The sequence below is a fragment of the Dysidea avara genome, chromosome 10 (genome assembly GCF_963678975.1).
Source record: "Dysidea avara chromosome 10, odDysAvar1.4, whole genome shotgun sequence".
NCBI classification, from domain to species: domain Eukaryota; kingdom Metazoa; phylum Porifera; class Demospongiae; order Dictyoceratida; family Dysideidae; genus Dysidea; species Dysidea avara.
This window is the reverse complement of record NC_089281.1, coordinates 22,025,351-22,040,591: the sequence shown is the minus strand read 5'-3', so window position 1 is coordinate 22,040,591 and position 15,241 is coordinate 22,025,351. Positions and strand designations below refer to the sequence as shown.

At 36.0% G+C, this 15,241-nt stretch overlaps 1 protein-coding gene across 1 annotated transcript; it reads right to left on the bottom strand.

The window, feature by feature from the left end:
* Positions 1 to 6,561: 6,561 nt before the first annotated feature.
* Positions 6,562 to 12,513, bottom strand: LOC136236441 (myeloid differentiation primary response protein MyD88-like). The gene is made up of 4 exons (XM_066026595.1): positions 12,135 to 12,513; positions 7,954 to 8,046; positions 7,022 to 7,297; positions 6,562 to 6,962 (listed from the first exon to the last, which is right to left on the bottom strand). Exons 1-4 carry the CDS (start codon positions 12,448 to 12,450, stop codon positions 6,685 to 6,687), a joined length of 963 nt encoding a protein of 320 aa, XP_065882667.1. The 5' UTR covers positions 12,451 to 12,513; the 3' UTR covers positions 6,562 to 6,684.
* Between the last annotated feature and the right edge of the window lie 2,728 nt (positions 12,514 to 15,241).

Below are 15,241 nucleotides of genomic sequence, written 5' to 3'. Positions count from 1 at the left end.
GTAGTCCCCCAAATCATTAAACTACGAGAACATTGTGCTATGAAAATTACTATAGCATCTATCTTTCTGAGACAGCTATTCTAGCTATAGCTAGCTATTTGTTACCCATAATTTATTCTAGACAGAACACAGTGGATATGAGTGGAACCCTCTGTAACAGACACTTTGAGACCCAAGTTTAGGCCTAAGCTATTTGCTACAGTATATGGAGATTTTCCTTTTTCGGTAAAATTGTATGGAGTCACACCTGTTGGGACCAATCCTTATTATGGAGGTTTTTCTATTGTCAAGATCCAGAAATTCCACTGTAGATCCTAAACACTCTAATAGAGCAGTCACTTAGCTAATGCATCAACATGCAGCCACTGTGCACTGCTACCTGCTGGAGATGTGCACTTGTAAGCATATGGTATTCTAACTGTGCTGGTATTTCCTCATATCATTCTTGTCATTTGCTACTTATTGGTAGCAAAAGGGTAAGCATATCAAATCTTAGCTTGAGTGTAAATTTAAACAAGATAACAAGCATCATGGTTATGTAAATGTATTATATTTTGTACTGTGTATATCAGTAGTAGGAATCATGTATGATTATAATGTTATAATAGAAAGGTGTAAATATCTAAATCATTGTAAAGCTCAGTGTATATGCATGTGAGTGGGTTAGGTATGTCGTGTGGTAGCAGCTTGTTCCATAGTTTAATTGCTGATGGGTAAAAGGAAACCTTTAAACTTTCCGAGCAACTTGTCAGCTGCTATTATTTATATAGCTATGAACTTTTTAGGTGAAGCAACTGGGAATCATGTAAACTATTGAAATAGTTGTTGTACCAGACACCCGGTAGATTAGCAGCAAATATAATATTATGAGATTTGTGTAAACTTCTTGTGCATGGTTTTGATAGTGTAGACCACCCAGCTAGACAGTAGTAAGATGACTGTTGTAGCAATCAGCTTGAACACCAAGTGCATAGATTACTCTGCATGGATCAGGGACCAAATGAATCAGGAGATGGATGATCAAGGCTCTGTTCTTCCAGGATTTGTTCCCTACCCATCCTTCATGTCTCCTCGTTAACTTTATAATGATGCACACACTTCATGACTTGTCAGTATATTAGTCAGGTTCACTATGTCAAAAATACACTTTCGTTCAAAGTTTATGGAGATTAGCAAACCTATACATTTTTGGAAAGCTTAGAGCATGAGGAATCTGAAAATCAATGTTTACATTTGCTCAGATCCTGCAAGGTCAGCATTTTTTAATTTCAAAGTGGCAGCTAAAAATAACAAATTTCTAATACATCAAGTTTAATGTTGATATAAAAGTTTGATAAATGGACTCAACAAATTCTCTGGTGACATTTTGACACCTCTATTCATTAGAAGTGACAGTTAACCATGAATAATTGAAAGTTTTTGCAAAGGGAATAGAAGAACGCCCATTATATGCTGCAATAATTCAGGAATAATTTACAGTGAAAAAAAGTTAACGAATATTCTGGAGTAAAACTGGTGCAAAGTGTAACTGGTGCAATGTGTAATTTGACTTCTAATAAAACAGTTCAAGCCTGAAAATTTAGATACTCTAATAGAGCAGTCACATAATCTAGTATAGCAGTCAACTTTTGAGCCTATTTTTGCTAATGTGTTTATGCATGTTTAGCATAATTATTACTAGAAAAATTTTGAAAGAATTTTCATTTTCAAAGACAGTAGTTGGAATTTGCGTAATAGTTTTAAAATAACAATTGGCAAGAATGAATTCACGCTGATCACCAAGAGCAATTTTTTTGCACCAGACAGACTTGCACCAACGAGTTAAAATCGATATATACACAATCTTGAAAATTAGTATCCACTGTAAATCCAATGAAAATTTGTTTTCCAGTGACAGAAAGATTGTATATCAGACATATTCAAATAATCCAAAGATTGCCATTGTCGACAAATTGATTCTTATCCAAAAATAAATAAAGGACATTAGGCACATCTAGCCAAGACATTTTTAATGACTGGCTCACAAGTAACTGCTTTAAGCATAAAGGATCAAAGAGTAAAGAAACAATTGAGTAAACAGTAGTGAAACAAAATTGTAAAGAGGTTGCCTACATACTGCAGATGTACTGACATTTAATCTGCAGTATATAGGCAACCTCTCTTGTTTCACTACTGTTTAGCTATTCCCTTGTTTCTTTACTTTTTTTATCCTTAATCTAACTTTCTACTTATTTGTTTACTGTTTTTGTAACATAATTATGACTGGTGGACCCGCACATATGTTGCATCAAAAGGAGGACAGGCACCTGACAAGCCATATGTCTGGACGCATGCCCATATCAGTTATGTAGCTAAAAGGGAGGTAGCCATGATGCTTCATTTTCATCTACAGTACGCTTTGCCCATTACACAACATTGCAAACAAAGAACAGCATGAGAAGCATCTCAACAATCAATCATATCAAGAGTATATAATGGGGAGGATACTCTCGATCATATTGCTTATGGAAAATACAGCCACAGAGAAGCTGTATCACGATATAATATAGCATGAACTGACACCTTGCATTGTCAGTGTAGAGAACAGAAGGACAAAGGCAAGTCCATGATGTATGTATATATTATATGTTGCCAAAATCAAGCCTGTATGTCAAGTTATGCTTGGCAGGGAGCATCAGTCAGTACGTCAGTCAGTACGTCAGTCAGTACGTCAGTCAGTCAATCAGTCAGTCAGTCAGTCAGCATAAAATTTTTGTTGAATAGAAAAGTTTTAAATGCAGTAGAAACTTGTTGGAAGAATTTGGAGTTGACATTTTGGGGCTTGGCTGTGTCTAACTAATGTTGCCAAGCTGTCATAAAGGGAAATTGAGACTGGCTTTAGGGTGATATTTGAACTGGAAAAGCTCAATTCTGTACGATCCCTAATATACAGTATATACTGTATGATACATTGAAAATGACAACAGTGACACTGCTGATGATTGTTATGCATATGTACATACATGCATAGCCATGATGTCTTCATATGTAACTATACCCTACTTCTCAATGTTAATAATTCACTTATTCACTTTGTTTCATGCAATAACTATCTGCCAAATAAATTGCTTTTAGGTCTCTTAGCACTTTAAAGGCCATTAAGTAATGGATTCTATAATGGGTGTGAGAACATAGAAATGGTGTTTGTTGCAATTCACTTTCAATAAGAGGCTGATATATGAAGAAATTAGTACTGTAAAGACTGCTATTTTCAAACTGCTGATTGACTACCATGCAGGCATCTGTATACAGTAAATTTAAGCATTGATTTTCACTGATCTCCATGCATTCATTCTCCATGCTCCAAGCTTTATGTAAGCCCATAAATTTTGAACAAAGTTATCTTTGACATAATTATATACTTAACCTGACTATATCAATGCATACCACCAACTGACAAAAGTGTCAGTCAGGGTGAAATCATAGTTGCCAATTGTAATTAACAAAATTACCTTTTAGGGGAGAACATTTTATGTAAATTCCAATCATTCTTTCAAACCTAGAATTAGCTAATCTCCTGAAATTTATGCCCAACATAAGCACACTAGCTAGGACTTTCACAAAAGGGACTGCTACATTGGAAATATGGAGTCAAAAGTTGACTACTTTATCAGAGTAAGTGACTGCTCTATTAGAGTAACTCAATCTTTTCTGTTGTTTTTAGGCTTGAACTGTTTCTGTGGAAACCAAACTAATACTTTACACCAGTTATACATATATCTCATCCAATTAATCTGGAATATTCCTCAATTCTTTTCGCTAAAATTTATTCATGAGTTATTGCAGCATAATGGATGCTCTTCTATTCCGTTTGTTAAAACTTTTAATTTTTCATGATTAGCTATGTCACCTCTAATGAATAGAGATGTAAAAATGTCACCAGAGAATTTGTTGAGTTCATTAATGAACTTTTATGCCAAATTAAAATTGATATATCAAGAATTTCTTACTTTATTGGCTGCCATTTTTAAATTTGAAAATGCTGACCTTGCAGGAATCTGTGAAAATGTAAACAATGATTTTCAGATTCTCCATGCTATAAGCTTTCTGAAAATATATAGGTTTGCTAATCCCCATAAAATTTGAACAAAAGTACATAGTGGACCTGACTATATGCTGTTATTGCATTCAAAGCAGAAGAAGCCATGCTATTACACTACAAGATTTTGATGGTTTACACAACTCTATTGCAGTCCAGCATAACTACTAGTAGGTATAGGAAATAATAAAATAATATTATCTTCTTTGATAATTATATTATTTGCATTCTGTCTACAACTAAGGGCTACTTCATCCTCATTATTATGCTGGGTACATACTGCTGTAGTACGTAACTTCAGCAGCACATGATCACTCCTTTAGTACACAAGAAGTGCTGTTTATTGTGATACTTCAGGGAAATGTACTGAGCCTTGATTTGCAGAAATACTATCATAAAACAGCTATTGACATTGATATTTTGTTGATGGATACTGACTGTTCTATTAGAGCATTCAGTGCATGCTCAGTTCTACAAAAATTCTCATTGCAAATCGTCTTTCTGGTAGAGGAAACTATTAACGGCACTCTTTGCTGCCTTAACATTTGTAATCAAAGGTGCTAATTAATCTATATTAATAGATCCAGACTTTTTGAAAAGACATATAAACTACTCAAACATGGTATAAAATTGGGTATTGCATGGAAATTTTTAAAAATGCTCATCATTTTTTTAGTAATTATTTATAGTATGTGGTTGAGCACATTAGCTATACTCTCATAAGCATTATAAAAGCATCATTTTATACTAAGGAGTCACATGTGACATATCATGACGAAAACAGTAAACCAGTGCTTGTGATGTATATTTCTATGTCATGGACTCATAGCATCTCTATACTTGTGATAAAATCAAATCATCACACCATTTCACTGGATCAGTCATATACCTTGTTTCATTTGTCAACATGATTCCAGTTTTGCCATCAATTCTGAATGCATTGTGTACAGTGAATCTATCTATATACACATTGGCATATAAACAGGGAGGGGAGGGGTTACTTCCCTGATCATGACCTCTCTTAATTTGCTTCCATAGGTTAAACAGAATGAAACTCACAATTTATTGAAGCATAGTATACAAAGGTTCATAGCTGTATTGCACGAAGCACATGCAGTATGAAGCCATTGGCTTGTGTCAATGATCAAAGATACTCTAATAGAACATTCAACTGATTTTTTGTTGCGTATTTTATGATACTCTTCACTGCCTCATTTCAGTGATTTTACTTTGACAATAAGCACACACAATCATCAAACAGGATCTGTTTCAGGATACAAGTTTTCTAAGTATATAATCAAGGCACATGCTTAAAAACACCTAACTAGATAGACTGTCAGAATCTATCTGTGTTCCATGCATTAAGCTTTACCTACCCCAGTCATGATGAAATTTCTCCCTACCCCTACTCAGGCTTTCTATGCCCCCTCCTCCCTAACAGTGTCTCCTAGATCAACCTATGCACATCAAATTGGTATTAAGCTTATTATGTATTATGCATGTAGTATTGTTCACATCGGTATATGCTAACATTTAACTACTAATCTAAGTGGACACCATTATGTAGTAAACAGTACTTCTTCACTTAGTGCATAATGAATAAGTCAAACCTGTATAGCTAACTAGCAGTTTTGCTTTTAGGGGTCTACATGGAAAAATTAGCATTCTGAGATTGGAATAAATTAACAAAATATATCATGGATTCAATTGTTAACCATAAACCAATATCATAATAATAATAATATTCCACCTACAGCTTGTGTCATCTGTCTTTACAGGATCATTAGACTATGTAAATAAGCATTACGAGTAATTGTATGTGATTTTTTAGTGTTATGTTATGGAGTAAATCATATCACATACATAATTATTTTTCGCACATTGTACAATACATAATTATAGATATAGCAGTTTGAAGTATCCAATTGATCACCCTCTTACAAGTGGATATATAATATTGTGCCCATATCTATTGTATTGTTAGAGTAGAATTAAAAAAAAATTGTACCTTTAAAAGGCATCCACTATTACAGTTGCAAGTAGAATATAGGTGCATGAAATGGAGGGAAAAGATGAGTAAAGCTGACAGGATCAGATTTGAGGTCAGTGGAGGCTCTCACATTGATTGAAAGCACTTTCAACAATCCCAGAAGCATCTAGCCAATTTTCCAAGTTTAGTCAAGTCCAGCAAAGCCAGACTAGGGAAACCAGATCTATAACCCTGTATGGGCACATAAGTAGACCCAGCAATGTGGTAGAAGTATAACAGCAGAAAACATCAGTGTAAGTGTAGCAAACTATTTGTGATGTAACACTTGGTACCCTGACAACATTTGTGATCTTTTCTTCTTAACCCTTCTAATGTGTTTCCTCTGCAATTTCTTTATTAAATTATCTTACAAAGCACAATTAAAAGCAACCTTCGATAACAAATGCATTGTATTCTTGAAAGGTTTATGTAAGCAACACTGAATTAATAAATATATGGACAAACGTAATACTTGGCAAGCTACAAAAACAATACTATTCATATAATATAGGCAGGTCCGCATTTACTGTGCATGTGCTTAAGTGAGTGTCTGCTTTTTTAAGTTGAAAATTTAAATCTACAATGGTAATAATTTAAATAAAAAAAATTTGGGTTGATGACTTAGCACAGATTTCGTGAACTTTTTACTGCTTGAGGAAGCTTCCTTCCTTTTCTTGTTTTCACTCTGTGGATTGTATCTCAGTGATCGGTACAACCTGTTCCAAAAGTATTCCTGAAAATCTTCTGGTGGACGATCTTTGTACCGCTCAAAGTCAAGATAGAAAAGATGTGAAATAAAATCTGGTGCCTTGCATTTTTTGTACATCACAGGTACCAAAACATGATTACGAGCATCTGCAAAGAAACAACACACAATCAAGTCTTACATGATTACAGATGTACTGTCAACTTACCCAGTGATTTCATATGAGCCATTCTTGCTTCATACGTGCAACTTTCACTTTTGTTGTAACTCTCCGACAAAATGATTAGAGTTTTTGTACACTTTTCTCTGATCATTTTTACCACACTCTCTGAAAATGGCCTCCCAATCATGTTGTGGTGGCCTGAGAAGAAGACAGTGAACTTTTCCTTCTGTAGTTTCTGGTATATTTCTTCTGCAAATTCTTGGTCTTCCTTATCTTGTGAAGCAGATAAGTAGATGTCGTAGTTTTGTATTTCATTGTCATCTACGCATATATAAACACATGTTGAACACACAACTCTTGTACTTTGCAGATAGTGCTTTTCTAGGACCAGGGGCAGATCCAGGGGGGTTTCTGAGGTTTCCAGAAACTGATCAAATATAGTAATTAAGATTTAAAGGGTATCAAAGGTTTAGATTGAAATACTCTAATAAAGTAGTCAACACCCTAATAGAACAGTCGCATTATAAAAGTTATTTAGTAGTATAGTATGTGCAAGTTGACAGGGACCTATAGTAGTTAGACATGGAATTTGAGTTATGTTTATCAAAGAATTCCACAACTTTCCAGTTAAGTCAATACTCATTTGTTTCATAAAATTAAAAATTTAAATATGCTGTAATTTCCTAATGTATGTAATTTACTATACTTACGTACCAATACATGGAAATTTACTTCTGAAAATCTATATAGGTCCTCTTTCCTATGCCCCCTTACATATACAGGTATACAGCTGAAGTGTCAAGATTACAATGACTACGTAAAGGTTAAGGAATCCCTCATACTGTTGTCTTTAATAAGAATTCAAAAAGGAAACAGGATGTGCAATCCGTAAGGAGGAAACGAGACACAATGCTTGTAAACGTAAATGCACAGCCAACCAAGGGAAACAGCAATTGAATTACATGCCAATAACTTACTAAGAGATTCTCCCTTCATTGATATGTGAGGTGATCTTGATTGTGAAGAATGGGACAGCACTGAATAAGGCGATAGCCTTGGTGAGGGATTATCTGTGTAACAAAGAATAAAACCATCTTTATATACATATCAGTTGCTAATACCTTATACTGTATACCCATTATATAGTGTAAACAAAGTAGTAGTAGGTCTGTAGTCTATTACCAATGTCATATTGGGAATGGCTCTTACTATACCAACACAAAGAGCACTGTTGTTATTTACCAAGTTTCAGTATTCATACACATGTAAAGTGAAATGCCAACATAACTATAACAAATAATATCATAACTATAAAAACAAACAGACATTTACAAGTACGTGGTAGACTGCCAAACAGTGTCTTGGTAACTGCCTCTTCTTCAGTGTTGGCTTTTATTTGGTTAACAAACGGATTTCAAGATCAGAGTGAGACCTGTCCCTTGGGACCAGGAGCCCAAACACTCATAAAAGATAAAATTATTCCTAATGCATAAGTAGCAGCGAAAGAAATATATTAAAGTATGTATACGGAAAACACAGTGTGTCAAGAAGGCAAAGCCTGCTTTATTTCTTGTACACACAAGCATAGACAGTGCTTTAAGTGTTATACTGTACTTCCTGGTTGTCTTTCTCAGAGCATCTGTCTCGAGTAATCAATTTTTGGTGATCAGACCATCAGTTAGTGTTCACATGTGACTAAATCTGTGAACATCTGACATAATAGGGCACTTTTCATTTATAATAATTATACTCTGTCAAGTGTATGCTCTGGTGTAGTTTCAGCCTCATTATGCTGATAACTATAAGAGATACAGCCCAATAAAGAAGCAACAGAAAGATAGCAGAAAGTATAGGGGAAATAAATCTGTGGTGAAGAAAGGTGATACAAGGAAACACTTACCCGACTACGTATTCCCCTAGTTACTACCGTTTTAGTAAGCACTTGTAATTAGAAAAAGACAAAATCAGTGAAGAAAGATCAATCACGAACTATCTCTTAGATGTGACATACCCATAATTTACATTTTGGTCTGCTGCAATGAAACAAAGATTTTTGAACTTCTCTTGAGTAGGTGAGGTTTTTACCATTAGATCCTTTCTTCATGAAGAACAAAGTGTACTAAAAAGTATTTAAACCCATAGTAATCTACATTATACTGAAAAATTTAGGCCTGCACTATTAATTTTTTGTTGGGATTTAGCAGATCCCGTCACATACCTATTTCGAGTAGTAAAACAAACTGGTAGGATTAGTTCTACATATCTGCATGCACTGTATCTGCCCAAGTGTATTATACGGCTAGTTGGAAAAGGTCAGTACTGTGCCCACCAAATCATCCACATAACTGTACTGTATGGACAGAAACAATACAGTTATGTTGGTACATTGGATGGAAAAAATAGTACACTTTGATCCTGCTTCACAAAACATAATAATAATGTAAGTGTATAATTTGCTCTGCATGCACATGTTCCTCACATTTCATTTCTACTATTTCTATATATATACAGCACTGCCAACATTATGACACTAATATGATCACCATGTGGCAGATGACCAAGCAGTTATTTCAAAGGTTTCACTTAAAAAATTCTTATAAATTGTTAAAAGTACCTCCATAAAGAAAATGATTCTAACTGCTGATTTCGGCTGGTCACAAAACATGGCAATAGTAAACATCTGAATTACCCTTGTCAGATAATGGATAATCAACTACGCTATGCCTACTTCCTCTACACCATAATTATATTATCACCTTCTTGAAAGTAGCAGTACATTAAATAATAAAAAAAAAGGTTGCATGTATGAACAGAAGAAACAAATGCTGTACCAAGGATAAGAAGAAAAGTTTACACCAAAAGTTTAGCCAAAGCAAAAATAATTACCAATACAGATACCAATTTAAAGGGGCACCGTTTATGTGTGGAACTCAGATTGCACAGAAATGCCTACATGCTTTTTGACTCTCATCATTTGAGTTCTCACTTCTTTCAAACACTGAATAGAGGATACTGATGCACATCTTGCACAACAAAAACAAATGATTTTGGGCTATGGCAAAAAGTAGAAATTGGCTCATTTTGTGCAGTTACAAGTGTTGTGGGGCACTGGTATGTTGAATGGTATAGCTGTGTATTGTGATCGGGTACTCAATGATGATGAAAGACGTCTTATTTGATTAAGACATATTAAGTATAGGGACTAGACTCAGGGGTACCACATACTGATACGGGAGCCCTAGCAAGACTTACACTAATTGAATTACAATACAAAAATAATAACTATAACATACACAAAAAGTTCAGCTTAGGTGATCCAGTCTGGGGAGGCTCTAGAATTAAATATTCTGTATGAGCAGGATACAGCAATGCAAGCAGCCTGCTCAAACAGTAGTCTTCTTTGTCACTTAATTGGCAAGCATTAGCCACTTGAACAATTGTGTCTGGCATCTAAACAACCAATCTTGATGGAAATAAGACCAACATTTAACTCAGAAAGTTGAAGGTCATGTTGTAAAGAACCATATTGATCTTCCTTCTGAGCTCTAGCAGCCAGATGTTGCTGGGTATTAGTGGGGATAGTCAGTTTAAACAAACAAATGGAATTATTAAAAACGAATACCAAGTCAAGCCTGCTAAGAGTGGAAGAAGATAGAGCTTTTTCATCTCCTTGATATCCGCCATGCATGTTTATGAACAAACACAGCGATAGTGGCTGTTAACGTGTATTTGTCTTATACTTTTAGGCTACTAAGCAAACTTGTATATAAGTGCCTAGTTATAAGTAGGATTAATTCCTGAAGTAGCAAAACAGCTAAAAATCCACTCATTGACAAATTTGAAGATGTCTCGGCAATTCCTGAAAACATTGGGTCAGTTCACATCCAGGCAGTTCCCGAGGCCATGGACTACTCTCACACCTCTCCATGTTTGTACAAACTCCACAGTTAGTTAGTAGCACTCCTATAACTTAGTCCAGTATTGCTTGGTTGGCTTTTTCTGGCTTGATTTGTATGAGCGTGTTAAGACATGCGAGCTTTGTCAGGAAAAGCAGACCAGAGTAGTACCAAACTAAGTTATAGCCATGAATGGATAGTGCACGAGTGTTACTAAACTAACTGTGGAGTTTGTACGAGTATGGAGAGGTGTGAGAGCGGTCCATGGCCTCGGGAACTGCCCTGGATGTGGACTGACCCAGGAATTGCTGAGACGTCTTCAAATTTGTCAATGAGTGGATTTTTAGCAGTTTTACAACTTCAGGTATTATAATAGTTTTACAACTTCGGGTATTATAATCCTGCTTGTAACTAAGCACTTATAAACGGGTTGCCTATTTAGGGCGTGTCCCTTGTGTAACGCGAGCAAACGCGACTTTCCGTTTTACGCATGATTACAATGTTGGTCAAGAAGTCAAGAAAAAACCCATTTTTTAAAATAGTTTGACAAACGTTTTTGATTCTTCAAAGGTATAAGGTGAGTTAAAATCATCCAGTCTATCATTCTAAGTAGTAGCAAAGTCTTACAAAGAATGTTTTCAGCGAGTTTTATTGCTTTCCAAAAACCCGAGATTGAGAGAAAATCATCTTCTCGTTCAGCCTTCACCTTATACGCTGGATATGTTATAGCTCGAACCTTTCTCTATAACATACTTTCTGTTCTGAAGGCTGGCTAACTCCTGCTTGCTAAAGTTAACCGAAACGTTCATTTTCTCCATTAGCTGTAATACATTTTTGACTTAGTGAACTTGGAAAGTATGTGGAAAATTTACGGTGAAACGACCACGCCTTAAAAAGGCAACCCGTCTATAAGCTCGCTTAGTAGCCAAAAGTACAATACAAATACACATAAAACGCCAGTTGTTAATAAACATGGCAAATATTATGGTTGTCGAGGAGATGAAAAAGCTCTATTGATTGGGATAGTGCTAGGAGGGCTGGCACTAGCAAGCCGGATAGCCTGGAAGGTCAGCATAAAATTTAACAATTTTAGGTAAATGCATGAACAAGAACTTGACTGTAGACTGAATCGTGTCTCCACCTGCCTTAATTAAGGGCATGCAGCAGAACATCCAGTCAAGATCGGGGTTAATATGTGGTTTGACTAGATGCTTGCTAACCGCATGTGACAACTAAACGACCGCACACAAACATTAGCTTACCCATCTGTAGTTTTAGATGCTCCTGTACAATGAAAACGGCGTCGCTTCTGGGTGGGTCCAATTTGCTGATGTACTCTCTTAATAGTGTGACAGTTGCTTTGCTACCTTCCTTGCGTGCCCAAGCTTCAAGTAACGCCATGGTTGGCGATTTCTCACACTCTAAGTAGTGTTTAAATTTGTACGGGAAGCCCATTTCATGCATCAATAAACGCCAGTCATTAAACATTGGGGCAATAGGGTCTAGACAGAAGGCTAACTCTCTCCTCTCTTTGTAACCGAATTCTTCATCTAACGGGCAGTGTATTGACACCTCCATTTCAGCAAGACTTAAGTTATCGACTTGACTTGATTGGGGATTATAAACAGATGTGTCACGAGATGCGACGTTGCATGAATTAGCAGTAGTGTGGGGACTTTACTTTTTGTGTGCGGACTTTACTTTTTGTGTGGGGAAAGTCCTCCCTCCACACAAAAAGAAACGGAAGTTGTCCAGTGGGCACGAGACTTGGTAGTACACGTGTTTCTGTTACCTGAACCTTACCTGAAGACATAGGTAATTGTGTACCGGCAGCTACAATTAGAAGACCCAAATGTACAACAGAATAAACATATACTAAGGTTTCAGTCCAGGAAGAACCATATGTTTTTTGGGGGGATTTTTCACACAGAATGACCTTTATAACCGGCAAACAAGTGCTAATTTATCAACTAATTGTGTTTGGTATCTCAGCATGGTTCAAAGTTCAACAGCACTCACAAAGTGGTCATGTGACCGGAATTCTCATAATATTATCTACTTTACCAGTTAGGCACTGGAGGGTGTACACAGAAGGCAGAGCCTGTTCGAGGTGTTTACCCATAGCCTAGGAGCCTAAGTATATAACTACAATGGATTGTTATAAGTTGATGGTGGTCTAATACACAATTAGCTATAAATGTTATATTTCATACCTTAATAATGACCTCTACATCTTGTCAGTAGTGCCATAGCATGCACCATGCAGTGACGCACATCCAATGTAGTAGGTATATTGTATTGTGAGATCTTTTGGCCATATGACCATTTTTTATATTTAAATCACTCTGATATTTGGCACTGTAAAAGATGTAGAAGTCATTATTAATGTATATCAGTAACAATTGTGTCTTATAGATCACCCTAAAGTGATTATAATCTACAACAATTATACTATTCAATGTTTTTGGTCATATGACCACTTTTTAGGCATTTGCAGGTGTTAAAACTACATTGATATTAAGTGCCAAAACCATGCAATTCAATTATTGTTTGTTTTATCCAAAAACAACAAAAAGAGACACTTTCCATATTCTGAATAGAAACCTGGTAGCTGTTAGCAAGGAGTGCTGGTAACCCAGGAAAAAAATTGGGGGAAAACCAACTTGTCTAAGCTGGATACCTAGACCGCGTACACACACTGGAGATCATCATCTCACCACTCCTCCAAAACCTCCATGGAAGGCACACACTCACCAATCCAGGGGACACTGAATAACAAGTCATTGAATTTAGGCTAGGAGAGGGGAGACTCTCCTAGCCAGGGGACACTGAATAACCAAATTTAGGTCAGGTGAGAGGACCCTCAAGCTACACATATCATGGACTTACTTTTGTTCTCCTTTGTGTCACATTTGTCTTCCCTGACAATGCAAGGTGTCGATATAACAGCATTGTCTGCAAGAGGTGGATAGAAAACCCCTTTTGTTGGCTTGCAAGGCCAGTGCAAGGATCTACATGTGTCCTGATCCTCCACTACATGGCAGAATCAAGGGTGCTTCCATTATCTACATCACCCACAAGTGATGTGTTACCATGAAGAGGCTGGCAGTGGTTGCATGCCAGCGCACACACACACACACAACACACACAAAAAAGCCTTTGGCTACTGTGCTAGCATGGTCATGCCTACCCGGTGAACCAGCATCAGGTGCTAGGTGTTTTCTTCTGATTATGTTTTATTCTTATTGTTTTTTTGCAAACTTTATAAACAACTATCGTCTATAATTTGTATATATAATCTGACATTTTTGGCTGTACCAATAAGACCTTTTCTATCTACCTCGATAAATGATATCCTTACTAACCTGAAACAATGTTTGAGCATCAACGAGGATTGGATTATAGAGATTTTACTGTGTTTGTGAGTGTGTATTTTGTTAATTGTTACATTTGCAAATGAGAAGTATTCTGGATTCAACACTAAAACCTTTTAAATCATCCCACAAATCCTTTTTTGGATATATAGGTATATAGACTACTATAACAAACTAACATACTTGGGAATAAGGTATAGTTATTGAATGAGTTCAACTAGGGGTTTGTGGATGGGATGAGACATTTAGTATTAGGTAAAGGGCTTTATGCTGTGCTGAATGTCACTTACATGTTTACTTACTTGGAAGTTGCAAAACAATCAAACTTTTTGATGTGATTACTTTGTAAAAATGTAACTTTTGAGTTATTTGTATAATTATAATTATACTGTAATTCTGACCTGTAACTTTTGAGTTATTTGTATAATTATAATTATACTGTAATTCTGACCACCTCTGTAAGTTTTACAACTATTCCCATCATTAGTAGTGTTGCACCGATAATCGGATCGGTTATCGGAAAAACCGTATATCGGCTGTGTTTCTTGTATATCGGTATCAGATCGGCACCACAATGAAAAAAAAACAGCAGATATATGTATTTGTTTAGAAAGACATGAGATAGAATGTCCTGCTGAAGAACTGTGACCTAATTTTTATCTGTATGCATGATTGTACAATGTTTAAAGGTTAAAACAATTTCACTAAAAAACAAAATCACTACTCAAAAATCAGTGACCACTGTGGCAAGTAGTGAAGGGATGAAAATCTGGTGACCTTCATTAACTCTAGCAATTTTCACTACCCATTTTCCAGTGACCACTGTGGCAAGCATTCACTAACCTTTTCTAGTGACGTTCACTAGGTTGTTTTTACTGTGCATGCTCATATGATTTTTACAAATGTATTGAGTTATGTTACAATGTTGTTATTATTACTTCAGTTTACTGTCAGCTGTTGTAGCAATACTGCCGCTATGAACCAGCTAAATTGGT

Coding starts and splice junctions, on each gene's coding strand:
- LOC136236441 (XM_066026595.1), bottom strand. CDS start 12,450: ATGGAGGTGTCAATACACTGCCCGTTAGATGAAGAATTCGGTTACAAA. Junction 8,047..12,134: donor GCATCTAAAACTACAGATGG/GTAAGCTAATGT, acceptor TTTGTTACACAG/ATAATCCCTCACCAAGGCTA. Junction 6,963..7,021: donor GGCTCATATGAAATCACTGG/GTAAGTTGACAG, acceptor GTTTCTTTGCAG/ATGCTCGTAATCATGTTTTG.